The 13,644-nt window shown below is 35.0% G+C and overlaps 1 protein-coding gene and 1 pseudogene across 3 annotated transcripts; both read left to right on the top strand.

Annotated features, from left to right (window-relative positions):
- Window positions 1-3,954: 3,954 nt before the first annotated feature.
- On the top strand, window positions 3,955-7,916 carry LOC120212547 (annotated as a pseudogene).
- Window positions 7,917-9,521: 1,605 nt separating this feature from the next.
- LOC120212545 (queuosine salvage protein-like) lies at window positions 9,522-12,398 on the top strand. 3 transcript variants are annotated; one of them, XR_005524708.1, is made up of 5 exons: window positions 9,522-9,661; window positions 9,807-9,950; window positions 10,343-10,778; window positions 11,071-11,169; window positions 11,403-11,640. XR_005524708.1 is itself a non-coding variant. In XM_039210819.1 (5 exons), the coding sequence occupies exons 2-5, from the start codon at window positions 9,830-9,832 to the stop codon at window positions 12,383-12,385; spliced, it is 438 nt and encodes a 145-aa protein (XP_039066750.1). In that variant the 5' UTR covers window positions 9,522-9,661; window positions 9,807-9,829; the 3' UTR covers window positions 12,386-12,398. The 3 variants fall into 3 exon arrangements, 2 of the variants coding, with proteins under 2 accessions (XP_039066750.1, XP_039066749.1); XM_039210819.1 differs by lacking the exon at window positions 10,343-10,778 and adding an exon at window positions 12,245-12,398 and having other exon boundaries at window positions 11,403-11,479; XM_039210818.1 differs by lacking the exons at window positions 9,522-9,661; window positions 10,343-10,778 and adding an exon at window positions 12,245-12,398 and having other exon boundaries at window positions 9,732-9,950; window positions 11,403-11,479.
- Window positions 12,399-13,644: the final 1,246 nt, after the last annotated feature.

Genomic DNA, 13,644 nt, shown 5'->3' with positions numbered 1-13,644 from the left:
GCATAGCTTAAATCGAGAAAAGCTATCTGTCAACGAATACCTTTCGAGTCCGATGTCATTCAGCTCAAAGGTCTATCAACCACATGTTGGAGTCAATGAACTACTTTTTAGTCGAATTTTAAACAAAAGTCTTTAGACCGAGGCGGACTACAATGAGAAGCCACATCCCGATTCAAATCCCGAACTGCAGCCTCAATTCTATATCATTTCGAGATGGACTCGACTTCGCGACAGAGAAGCCATCTGCAACCCAATTCGACAGGGAGTTATTTTTCAACTCCACCGAACGAAAATTTGTGTCTTTTTATCTTTGTCCTATTTTTCGTTCCACGAAAAAGGACAAAGAGGGGCAGCTGTAGACACTCATTTTCATCCATTTTTTTATTTACATATACCTCTATATATTATATAGTTTTCAAATGGTTTTTGAAAATATATATAATATATAGTTTTGAAAACATGTTTGAAAACATTTATATATTATATAGTTTTTTTGAAAACATTTTGAAAATACGTATATAATATATAGTTTTGAAAACATTTTGAAAATGTTCAAATATTATATAGTTTTTAAAACATTTTGAAAACATATATAGTATATAGTTTTAAAAACATTTTTTGTAAAATTATATAATATATAGTTTTAAAAATATTTTTTTTGAAAACTTATATAATATTTTTAAAAACATTTTGGAAACTATGTAATATATAGTTTTGAAAATTTTTTTAAAGTATATAGTTTTCTAAAAAATATTTTTGAAATATATATATTATATAGTTTATATCATATTATTTTATTTTATTTTATTAATTTAATTTAATTTAATTTCATTTATTTTTGTTTTTTTCAGGTCCAAAAACGGGTCCAAATCCAGTCAAACGGGCCTGATCCAGCCCAGAGGTCAAATTAGGGTGGGTTCCAGCATATGTCACAGCGCCGCACAACAGGGGACCGTTGGATCAACAAAGAGATCAACGGCCAATATAGTAAGGGAGTTAGGGTTTGTTTAACCCACAAAGAGCCATCACGCCGCGGCCGATCTTGGACCATTGGATCTGACCCAATCCAACGATCAAGATCAAATCAAAGTTACCAGAAGCCTTAACGCCACCACACACCGGTCACCGAGATTTTCGGCCGAGGAGATCGGGACTGACCCATCCCAAAATCCCCAGCCAACAATCGACCCCGTTATCATCAGAAACTAACCAGCACCGATAGGGGTATAAATACCCCACCACAGATCAACAACGGGGGGGGAATCCAAAAAACCAACAGAACCCACAACGGGAACAAACGGCCACACACAGTCAAACAGAGAGTTACAAACCCACGGTGACCATCATCAGGCCACAACAGACCCAAGGAAAAGACCACGGGAATACACAGCAGAAAATACCCACACCACAGTACGCATCAACGGTACTCAAACAGCATAGTCCCATAACACCATCAACAGAGAACAAAGATCACAACAGTAAAACCACAAAAATATCACCAAACCACCACAAAACAACACATCGACGAGTACAAGTATAACCACAAGAGAAGCAGAACCATTCGAAAAACCCGAAGCCAAGTAAAAAAACAAAATACGAAAGGACTTTCGTAGATCTACGAACTTTGAGGCGTTTCCAGGCAAAACGAAGCCCAGATTCGTATCTGGGGTTGAAGAACACGTCGAAAGGTGACGCCTTTTCTATTCTCCGACGCCGGCGGACGGCACTCGCCGGCAGACAACGACGACAGAGGCGGTGGAATTTAGTCGGATTCTGGGCTCGGTCGAAGCCTCTGGGAGAGCTCACTCCCCTCTCTCTCTTCTCTGGTTTTGAGGTAAGGAAGAAAATGATAACATATGAGGAAAATAAGTCGTGTGATAAGAGTTATGTACCAAACGCGAAGCTACGTCGTTTTGGCCTCAAACTTTATGTGTTTTGAACAAAAAGGGGATAATATCCTTTTTAGTCCCCCATGCTCTGTAATCTGGTCGTTTAATCACTTAATGGAGTTTTAGTGTTCTGTTTTGGGCATTTGTTTTCTCTCATTTACAATTTAGTCCTCTGTTATATACTGTGCCATATTTATTAACATTCGAATTTGGGTAATAATGTTTATGACTCTTCCATTTTCGTCCTCTATGTTTTTATTTTATTTATATATTTTTCCTTCATGGTTTTAATTTAATTTTGTTTTTCTATTTTACTTTGCTACATTTTTTTATTATTTTTATTCTTATTTATTTGTTTTTTTAACTAATCTTTTATTATTGTTTTTTATTATTTTCTTTTCTTTTATTATTTTCTTTTTCCTTCTTCGTCCATTTTGTACATACATATATATTTCATTTCTTTTTTCTTCGTGTTTATTCTTATTTCATCATCTAACATTTTCTTGACATTTTCAGTGATAATTCCAATCAATAAAAGGTAATTATTTAAATCGAGTTTTTTAAATTTTAATTTTAATTTTAATTTTCGCAAATAAAGACAACCGGTAAATTAATTGGTACCGAAAGGGCGATTCAAGGGTGCTAATCCTTCCTTGACCGTAACCGACTCCCGAACACGACACGTTTCTAGTATAACGCAAATCAGATAAGATGGTGTTCGACCCACCTAAATTCGTTTTAAAGTGGTCGGTGGCGACTCCAGTCCACATCAATTCAAGTCGAAGCCCAATTCCGGAGCCCAACTGAAAGACGGTTCCGATAAGAAGAAGAAGAAGAAGAAGAAGAAGAAGCATGAACCCTTTTTTGTAATTTTTTTTAATTGTCACGTTCGTTAAAGGTTTAACGGGAATTAACAGTTGAGGGATTAAAATCGAATATATTGATTATGTTAGGGACTATAATTGAATGGATCGATAATGTAAGGACCATTTCATTAAAGGTTTAACGGGAATTAACAGTTGAGAGATTAAAATCAAATATATCGATGATGTTAAGGACTCAAATCAAACGAACCGATAATATTAAGGATCATATACTCTTAATTTTTAAATTTGTGACCAAAATCGATTATACCGAAAACAAAATAAATTATTCGCATAGCTTACCCTATTTTTGTAATGAAAGAAACGAAAAGAAATTTAAATATAATAGATTAATAAATCAAAAAGTAATCTTTTGAAACATTTAAAAGAAAATTGTAAATGAAAATGGACATACAAAAAAAAACCATGCTTATAATGTAAGCTAATTAAAGGGCCAAAATTTATGTATATGAATGGTCTGATTATAATGTATACAAAAAAAATTTATGTTGCATTAAAACTAAGGGTAATGTATATGAATGGTCTGATTATTGAATATTATTTTGTTGAGTATTCATATTATTTAAAGTTATAAAATAATCTCTTGATTATATGATATTGTTTTGTTAAGTCCTTTGTCTATTAAAAGTTACAAAATGATCCTATGATTATTTATATGTTTTAAATTCTTCTTCTTCATTAAAAAAGTTAATGATCATGAGTTGGATATTAATATGTCGATTGAGATATAATAAAATCTTATCTTAGAATTTTGAGAGTTATGTTTTATAGATTGACTCTCTATTTATATTATATTATTGAGTCAATGCTTGAAACATTATGTCAACGATCCTGTGTTTGAAACATGTAAATAGTTGAGTGATTATTTTATAATTTTTAATGTTTGGTGATTCAATAAAACAACATTCTATTGTCAGGAGACCATTGGTTTAATTTACTCTAAAATTAAAAACATGAGTTTACGTTGGACTTTAAAATAAATAAAATTGGTGAGCACAACTCAAAAGAGAAAAGAAAGAAATGGTGCAAAATAGTAGGAGAGAGAAAGCAAAGAAAATACCGGTTCAAACACTCCACTAAATTGCATCAAATTTCGGGAATTTCCCTCGAAGACTCGTATTTCTTCCTAATTTTATCTTCATATTTTTGATTGAATCTGAGAAATCAGTTTTAGCAACGAAATGGATAGTTATTTGAGTAACTTCGACGTCAAATCCAAACATGCTTCGGAAGAAGCCTTGGAAAAATGGAGGCAAGTTTGTGGTTTCGTCAAGAACCCAAAACGGAGGTTTCGATTCACCGCCAACCTCTCCAAACGTTACGAGGCTGCTTCAATGCGTTGCACCAATCAGGTCCCCTCCCATTTTGAATCCAGTTCCATTTTAAAATTTTCATTTTCGTTGTTGTTATTTAACATTAATGAGATTATTTTTTAGGAATTTTTAGTTTTATTAATTGTTTTCTCTGTTCAAATATAGTAGGATTATCATGGATTGTAGATATCGTTTTTTTATTATCATGAGGAATTGCAGGAAAAATTGAGAATTGCTGTACTGGTTTCAAAAGCTGCCTTTCAGTTTATCTCTGGTGAGATATTTTGCTGCAAATTCAACTTTGTTAAGCCTTTGAACATATATAATTGAATCTTTCTTTTGCAGGTGTACAGCCTAGTGATTATGTTGTTCCTGAAGCAGTCAAAGCCGCTGGTTTTCACCTTTGTGCCGATGAGTTAGGATCCATTGTGGAAGGTCATGATGTGAAGAAACTAAAGTTTCATGGTGGAGTAGAGGGCATTGCCGAAAAGCTCTCCACATCAACCGCCAAAGGACTAACTGCTGATACCGGTTTGTTGAATAAAAGGCAAGTGATTTATGGAATCAATAAGTTTGCTGAGGCCGAAGCTAAGGGATTCTGGGTTTTTGTTTGGGAAGTTCTTCACGATATGACCCTTATGATCCTCGGGGTGTGCGCTATCGTCATTGGCCGTTGGGATAGTGATGGAAGGTTGGCCGGACGGAGCTCATGATGGACTCGGGATCGTCGTGAGTATTTTATTGGTTCTGTTTGTCACGGCGATGAGCGATTATCGCCAATCTCTGCAATTCAAGGATTTGGACAAGGAGAAAAAGAAAATCACCATTCAGGTAACAAGAAATGATTGTAGGCAGAAAATGTCTATATATGAATTGCCTCCTGGTGATATTGTACACCTTAATATTGGTGATCAAGTCCCTGCTGATGGTCTTTTCGTCTCGGGATTTTTGGTGCTAATCGATGAATCAAGTTTAACAGGGGAGAGTGAACCGGTATTTGTGAATGATACAAACCCTTTTATGCTTTCTGGTACTAAGCTTCAAGATGGATCATGCAAGATGCTGGTTACCACTGTTGGGATGAGGACTCAATGGGGTAAATTGATGGCAACCCTCAGTGAAGGTGGAGATGATGAGACACCGCTGCAGGTGAAATTGAATGGAGTAGCAACCATTATAGGGAAGGTAGGCCTGTTTTTTGCTGTAGTGACTTTTTCTGTAATGATTCAAGGACTGGTAGTGAATAAAGTGCAAGAGGGGACTATATTGAGTTGGTCAGGCGATGAGTTACTGAAACTGCTGGAGTTCTTCGCTGTTGCAGTGACAATTGTTGTTGTTGCAGTTCCAGAGGGTCTACCATTGGCAGTGACTCTGAGCCTTGCTTTTGCCATGAAGAAGATGATGAATGATAAAGCACTAGTTCGACACCTTGCGGCTTGCGAAACTATGGGGTCAGCAACAAGTATTTGTAGCGATAAAACTGGGACACTAACCACAAATCGCATGACGGTCGTGAAATCATGCATTTGCATGAATGTCAAGGAAGTAAGTAAAGTTGATAAAGCTTCTTTCTGCTCTGACATTCCAGAATCCGCTGCAAAACTTCTGCTACAATCAATTTTTCTGAACTCCGGGGGTGAAATAGTTATCAGCAAAGACGGAAAACGTGAGATATTAGGAACTCCCACAGAGACTGCTTTATTAGAGCTTGGCTTGGCTCTAAGTGGAGATCCCCAAGCAGAACGACAAGCATCAAAAACTGTTAAGGTTGAGCCATTCAACTCAACAAAGAAAAGGATGTGTGTAGTCCTGGAGCTTCCTGGAGCATCATTACCAGCACATACTAAAGGAGCTTCGGAGATAGTGTTGGCTGGATGTGACAAGGTGATCAATTCTAATGGACAAGTTGTTCCCTTGGATGACAAATCCAAGAACCACCTCAATGATATAATAAATCAGTTTGCTAATGAAGCTCTCCGAACCCTGTGCCTTGACTATATGGAACTTGAAAAAGGTTTCTCCCTGGACAGTGCTATTCCGGTTTCGGGGTATACTTGTTTAGGAATCATGGGCATTAAAGATCCTGTTCGCCCTGGTGTCAAAGAATCTGTTGCTACTTGTCGTACCGCCGGCATTACTGTAAGAATGGTTACCGGAGACAACATAAACACTGCAAAGGCCATAGCCAGGGAATGTGGAATTCTTACAGATGATGGTGTAGCCATTGAGGGTCCGGATTTCAGAGAGAAGACGCAGGAAGAAATGCTTAGTTTAATTCCTAAGATTCAGATATCCTCCAAATTGTTGTTCTTTGCTTCACATACCAGTCAGGTGCTTGTAACAAGGATAAATCATGTCTTTATATACCTCAATTTAACTTTCTTTTGCTGGTGATAGCTCGATCTTCTCCTATGGATAAGCACACTCTGGTAAAGCAACTACGAACCACGTTCGATGAAGTTGTTGCTGTGACTGGTGATGGAACGAATGATGCCCCAGCTCTACGTGAAGCAGATATCGGGTTAGCAATGGGAATTGCTGGAACTGAGGTCAGCAATGCATTAAATTTTCACATTGTGCATGCATCTTGTACCAGTCAAATGAAGAAGATCCAACTAATCTTGCGTTTAATTCCAGGTGGCCAAGGAGAGTGCTGATGTCATAATTCTGGATGACAATTTCACTACAATTTTGACAGTGGCCAAATGGGGCCGTTCAGTATACATAAATATTCAAAAATTTGTGCAATTTCAACTGACTGTCAACGTTGTTGCCTTGATTGTTAACTTCTCCTCAGCATGTTTGACAGGTTAGAAAGGGATATATTTGCATACTCATATTTCAAACTTATGTCCTAACTTTCTTTGTGAATGATGATAATTTTTTATTTGTACTCGTATTGAACTTAAATTTTCTGATTCCACCCGTCTCTTACCATATGTCGGACATGTATATCAAATACAAGTAATAAAAAATGGAAAAGTCTGAACAACATATTTTCTTATGCTGCAGGGAGCTCTCCTCTGACGGCTGTTCAGCTACTGTGGGTGAATATGATTATGGATACTTTGGGAGCACTTGCACTTGCAACCAAGCCGCCAACCGATGAACTGATGAAGCGTTCACCGGTAGGAAGGAAAGGAAATTTTATCAGTAACGTCATGTGGAGGAACATATTTGGGAAATCTTTCTATCAGTTGGTGGTAATATGGTGTCTACAGGCAAGAGGAAAAGCATTGTTTAATCTCGACGGCCCTGATTCTACTCTGATATTGAACACACTTATTTTCAATTCATTTGTCTTCTGTCAGGTAAACCTTTTTTTATCAAGAACTCCTTCATACTCTTCAATATATACTATCACACAGTTACCAGAAGGCGTTGGAGGTATAATCAGAGACAGAAGCTAGAAGTTTGCTTGAACTCTAACTCGATCTAGTATTTTTTTTAAAGTTCGAGTTCATTTCGAGATAAAGATCAAACTGTTTGAACACATTTGATTATGCTCGTTTACTTAGTAAAATATACGAGTTTCTTGATCTTTAGCTTTCCCACTTTTGTTTTGTTTTTCTTTCCCCAACAGGTTTTCAACGAGATAAGCTCACGAAATATGGAGGAAATAGATGTTTTCACCGGCATATTAAATAACTACGTTTTCCTGGCTGTTCTTGGCTGCACTGCATGTTTCCAAGTCCCCATCATCGAATTTCTGGGTGCATTTGCTAGCACAACACCGCTCACTTGTACGCAGTGGTGTGTAAGTGTCCTCATCGGGTTCATAGGCATGCCGATTGCTGCCGGTTTAAAGATGGTGCCGGTGTGAACCCTACAAAAAAAACCATGGCAGATATGTTGGTTTGTGAAGAACATTAACAAAACCTTTAAATGCCCTTTGTGGTGTAAGACTCTCTAGTGACTATGAACCTTTTGGTCTTCTGTTTTCTTCTTTCAAGACAATTCGCCTGAGTTTCTTGCCATTAAAATGGTAAATAGAGGGTTTGTGATCAAGAATCTCCATGATCAAGTCTTTTTCCCCTTAAATATTTTTGTTTTTATAGGCCAAGCAGTAGGTTGGTTCTTATATTTTTGTAATTGCTCTTGATTTACTTGTATTTGGGTAAGTGTCGTATGCTTGTATATGTCATTTGCCAGACACGAACATTCTTATTTTTCCCCCATGTTTGTGGAATCATATTCCATTCTCGGTCCTGAATTTGTTTATAGTTTCAATTTATTTATTTATTTAATGTTTTTTTAAACATTTATCTTGAATTTATTATTTGGAAAAATTTCTAAATAATACACATACTATACAAATTTTAATTTACATAAGTCTATCTATTTTATGGGCACGTAGACATTAAATAACTAGTTAAATACGATTACATGTCATAAAATCTTATTCAAACCCTTGTTTGTTCTTCGGAGCACTTATTTTTACTCCGATGCCCCTGATACTTGATAGGGATGATTGTTTTTTTCTCTAACGCCAATGGCTGTATTTCTCTAATACTTTCTCTCTCAACATGAGTGCACTTTCATGCCCTTGATAGAAATATTTTTACACGAAACATAATAGTAAGTACAAAAAATTTAATGATTTACTTATCAACGGTCAATGGCGACGAATGATGATCATCAGTGACAGTGGTGAGTGACAGCTAGTGATAAAAATTTTAGTTAAATTCAGGGGTTAAATTGATATTTTATCTAAAGACTAATGGTTAAAATGATATTCCATCTAAAGTTTAAAGTCAAAATAATATTAAATCTAAAGTCTAATGGTCAAATTAAAAATTAATCTCTTTTGATTGATGTTTATATCATCAAAACTGACAAACATTAGTGATCTAGTGGTCAAACTATAATAATTGATAATATAAGTAGTCAAAAATTAATAAAATAATAATATAAATAATTAAAATTTATTTTTTATTTTAGTGAACAGAAATATACAAATATAAAAGAAAAGTTACCCGTAATATTTTCATAAATGGAACCAACCTAATCGAATGTGACACCTAATCCGAATGGGTGCGATTGCATTAAAACTCCAAAAGCACAAATGTCCAAGTTCGAACCAACCAATGAGTTGTCGGCACTACTGGTCCAATCTTTCGTCAAAAAGGGTTAGCCTCTCGACCTCTCTTCCAGCACACGCTACCTTTATAAAGTAAAAAAACGTGACCAAACCGAATCCATTCCCGGTTCTCAATCACGTGAGAAATGGGCCAGTCTCTCGGTGGTGTGGTCCAGGTCCAGCCAGACAGCCAACCTCCATGCTCGAGTACACCGAACCCTTTTGTCCCAATGGGACCAAAACCCGAGCAAGATATGGTTAGTGTCAGACCTATCGCCCAACAAAACAGACAAAAGCGGGAAAAACTTGAATTAACGCAAACGTTTTTCTAGGGTTGCTCAAAGGAAACGTTTTTGGCTTTTAAAATCTTGGTTTCTCTAGGGTTGTTCAAAGGAAACGTTTTTCTTTTTCTTCTTTTAGCGGCTATGGAGGAAGTGAGATAAAGCTCTGCTTGGGTGGCTCGTAATTCTTCTCACGTCACCATTGATTCTTCAGGTTTCTCTCTCTCTCTCTCTCTCTCTCTCTCTATATATATATATATATATATATATATATATTACTCTGTTTTTTATTGAGAATGTGGGGTTCATTTTTCTACTTTAAAAGACTATGATTGTGGGGTTTTTTTTCTGGAGTGCAGGGATTGAGAAAGAAGTGGAGAAAATGAAAGAGTCGATTCCCAAAGTGAAAAGGGATTACGAAGGGATTCATTATTTTGACAATGGGCCCCTCACTGTACAATACCTTTTTGTTTTGGATGCTTTGAATTTCTGTTTTTGGCCTGGTATCTTCCTTTTATCTATTTTTTTTTATATTTTAAATACCAAATCCCTTTCTGGGTTTTTCTTTTTGAAACTAAAGTTTACTTTTTTTTTATTGGTTGGTCGTCTTTGTTAAATCATCATGCTTTTGTTTTTGTTGTTTAGTGGTGAATAGTTCTGAGACGTCTTTGAAATCCCAGTTTTTAATTTGATATGGGATTTGATTGCTAAATTTTTGTGGATTATGATTAATGATTGTGTTTTGACTTATTGTAATCTGTCTCTGCAAAAATGAAATTCTCTTCCATTGTCTATAAGGGATTAATGATAAGCAAAACATTTGTTATTGGCATTAATGTGTTTTAGGGCTCTAACCTGACATTTTTTCCTTGTGTGTTGGTGTTACTCTTGTTAGATAAGGATTTAAATTATGATCATTTGGCCAAGGGATTAAAGGATACTTTGCTGAATTGTTAGAAGTCAAACTCTTGGAATTGTGTACAAGTTCAACGTGGCAAATGAAGATAGATTCACAAGTAAACAAAACAAAGTGGAAATGCTTGGCAGTACACTAAACCACACATGCATATGTCGGCAAAGATTTTTCTTTAATTGTTTGAATTCACACGGCAACATGTTAAGCAAGAATTAGGGAGAGAAGTTGAGAAGCATCCAAAGGTCCTCAAATAAGTCGGTTATACAACCTATATATATGTGTGCTTAGCCTTTAGTTGGTGTGAAGTAGTGAGCGTGAATAAAAAAGTGAGTGAGCGTAAATACGATTGAGGAGTGAAAAAATAAAGAGATTTGAGAGATATATTGTGAAGCTTAGCAAAGCTTTAAATATATTGGTGAGTTTGTAAACTCATCATGCTTTTGTTTTTGTTGTTTAGTGGTGAATAGTTCTGAGACGTCTTTGAAATCCCAGTTTTTAATTTGATATGGGATTTGAATGCTAAATTTTTGTGGATTATGATTAATGATTGTGTTTTGACTTATTGTAATCTGTCTCTGCAAAAATGAAATTCTCTTCCATTGTCTACAAGGGATTAATGATAAGCAAAACATTTGTTATTGGCATTAATGTGTTTTAGGGCTCTAATCTGACATTTTTTCCTTGTATGTTGGTGTTACTCTTGTTAGATAAGGATTTAAATTATGATCATTTGGCCAAGGGATTAAAGGATGCTTTGCTGAATGACATCTCTGCTTTGGATGCCGATCGTCTGCAAAAATACACTGGTAATTCTGTTTCGTCTCGAACTTTCGGTCTTCTCTCATCTTCATTGAAAAGCTTGCTCTCGGAATTCGAAAACACATCCTTGGACACATTCATTTATGTGTATCTGTTGACATGTTCTCATATTAATAAGTAGCGTTGTTTGTGTTTCACACCATCATAATTCATAACCTTCACATCATTTCGTTAGCTCCTCATATCGATAGGAAACGATGAGCTGATCTTTGTTTTTCAGGTCCTCAACTGGGCGAGCTATTGAAATGGCCTCGACCATTTCCTTTAGAGGAGGAACGGGTTCGTTTGTTGCATGAGGTGTAGTATATTTTACTAATCGCTGCAGGTTTTTGTCTTGTTTTAGTATTCGAATTCCATAGATAGTAAGGATGGTATTGCTTTGTTAACAGGCTTATTCTACCCTGCAATAAGTTGTTCGATTTCATTAATTTTCATTATAAAAGTATTCATAATTTTCTAACTAATCTAAGGCTTAATGCAAAAATAAATACTTAGAGTATATTTAAAATTAATTTTAGGTATTTAAAGATTTTATTAAAAATAAGTGTTTAAAATTTTTTACATTATATATTTATGTACATCAATTGTGACGGTCATTAAATTTAACCTTTATATACTAATATTAGACTTATAAAATTTTATTTGAAATTTACTTAAATTTATTATTTTAAAAAGAACACAATATAATCTAAAATTATAAAAAAAATCAAAATCTCTGAAACTCTAATTCCCGAACCCCCTACAAATAATTTCAGTGATCAAGTAATGATTCCTTTGGTAGTGTGTTGGACTCCAATTAAATAGACTGTCCAATAACAAATAATGGTTGCATTTAACGATAATTATAATTTAAATACTTAAAAATATAATGTTAAAAACGTTAGACGTTTATATTTTAATAAAAAAAATTAGACACGCCAAATTATTTTTAACACAGTTAGAATGCTTATTTACATTAAACCTTAATCTAATACCGTCTTGGATTTTCCCTTTTATCTAACATCCATTTCCCTTGCCATTGCCGAACCTAAAATCTAAAACTAGAATCGTTTAACTTTGAAGGGCTTTTGTCTGCGGAAAAGATGCGGGAAGTACATTCAAGAAACAGAGAAATGGCAGCAATCAGATACCCGAAACACTCATGTTTCGAAATCTTACATGAATCCAAAAGGAAGGAAACACGAAAAAAGAAAGAGAAAATAATCTCAATGATCGAAAATACCTTATAATATATGATTTTAACTAAATTTTTTTTATTTACCAAAATGATCAACAAAATCGCAATGCGATCTCTAAATCGCAACGCGATCTCCAGTATCGCAAATCAGTTTCCAGATTCGCAACGCGATTTTGACTATCGCAATGCGAATATGTAAATCACAATGCGAATATGTAAATCGCAACGCGGTTCTGACTATCGCAATGCGATTTTCAAAGCGTCATTAGTATTGCAACGCGTATTTTATTTTCAAATTTCAAACACGAATATCAATATATCCCGTAATTACAACTCATAACCTAAAACCCTAAATCACAACTCAGTCTCATCTCTATCTCACTCTCTACGACGACATCCGTCCCTATCTCCGGCGAAATTCGTCTATCTCCATTTCACTTAGATTGCTTATTAAATTCATTCGATTGCTGCTAATACTGTTAAACTGTTTAGTCTTTAACCCTGTGAAGTTAGTATTTGTCTTTGTTTTATCTTTTGGTTGAAGTAATGCAATTCATTCAAGTTTCAATTTTCAGAATAAGAATAGTTTTTGAAACTTAAATTCGCAACACAAAAATGAAAATCGCAACTGGTCAATACGAGTATTGACCAATATCAAAATCATTACATGCAGGGTCTGTTTCTTCTTCTGAAACATCATCAAAATCCGAGTATTGACTAAGATCAAAGTTCGGATATTGACCAAGATCAAATTTTGAATACTGACTAGTACTCACAATTTTTTTCTGTTGGCTCATAATCGTCTAACTGGTAAATACAAAAATCGGAATTTGGTGCTAAAAGTTGATTGAGATTTGGATTAGGAAAAGGTTGTGGGTTTTGATATTGTGTTTGGTATTGGAAATGTGGTGAAACAAAATTTTCTTGGTGATGAAATTGTGGTGGAACCATTAAATTTTGAGATTGATAACAACATTGTATATTGTGAGTACCATAAACTGGGGTTGAAGAACTTAGTTGATTACTACCCGCTACTGACCCAACTTCACTACTTCTAGGTTTAACAACATACAATGTAACTTTATCTTCTTGCGAAACACTAATGTAAGCAATGAATCGTTCAACATCTTCATTGTCAGTCAACAAATAAACTTTACATTTTCTCTAATAAGATAGCCTAAATCCACTTAGAGGCTCTAAATTCAATTTCTTTGCAACACATAACATTAGAGTTTCATAAGTTAACTTTTTTAATGACAGTTTTAGTTGAAGATTCATGGGTAAA

This window comes from Hibiscus syriacus, unplaced genomic scaffold (assembly GCF_006381635.1).
Source record: "Hibiscus syriacus cultivar Baekdansim isolate YM2019G1 unplaced genomic scaffold, ASM638163v2 tig00110013_pilon, whole genome shotgun sequence".
Classification (NCBI taxonomy): domain Eukaryota; kingdom Viridiplantae; phylum Streptophyta; class Magnoliopsida; order Malvales; family Malvaceae; genus Hibiscus; species Hibiscus syriacus.
Note: the sequence above shows the minus strand (reverse complement) of the source record. Positions and strands in the feature narration are given on the sequence as shown.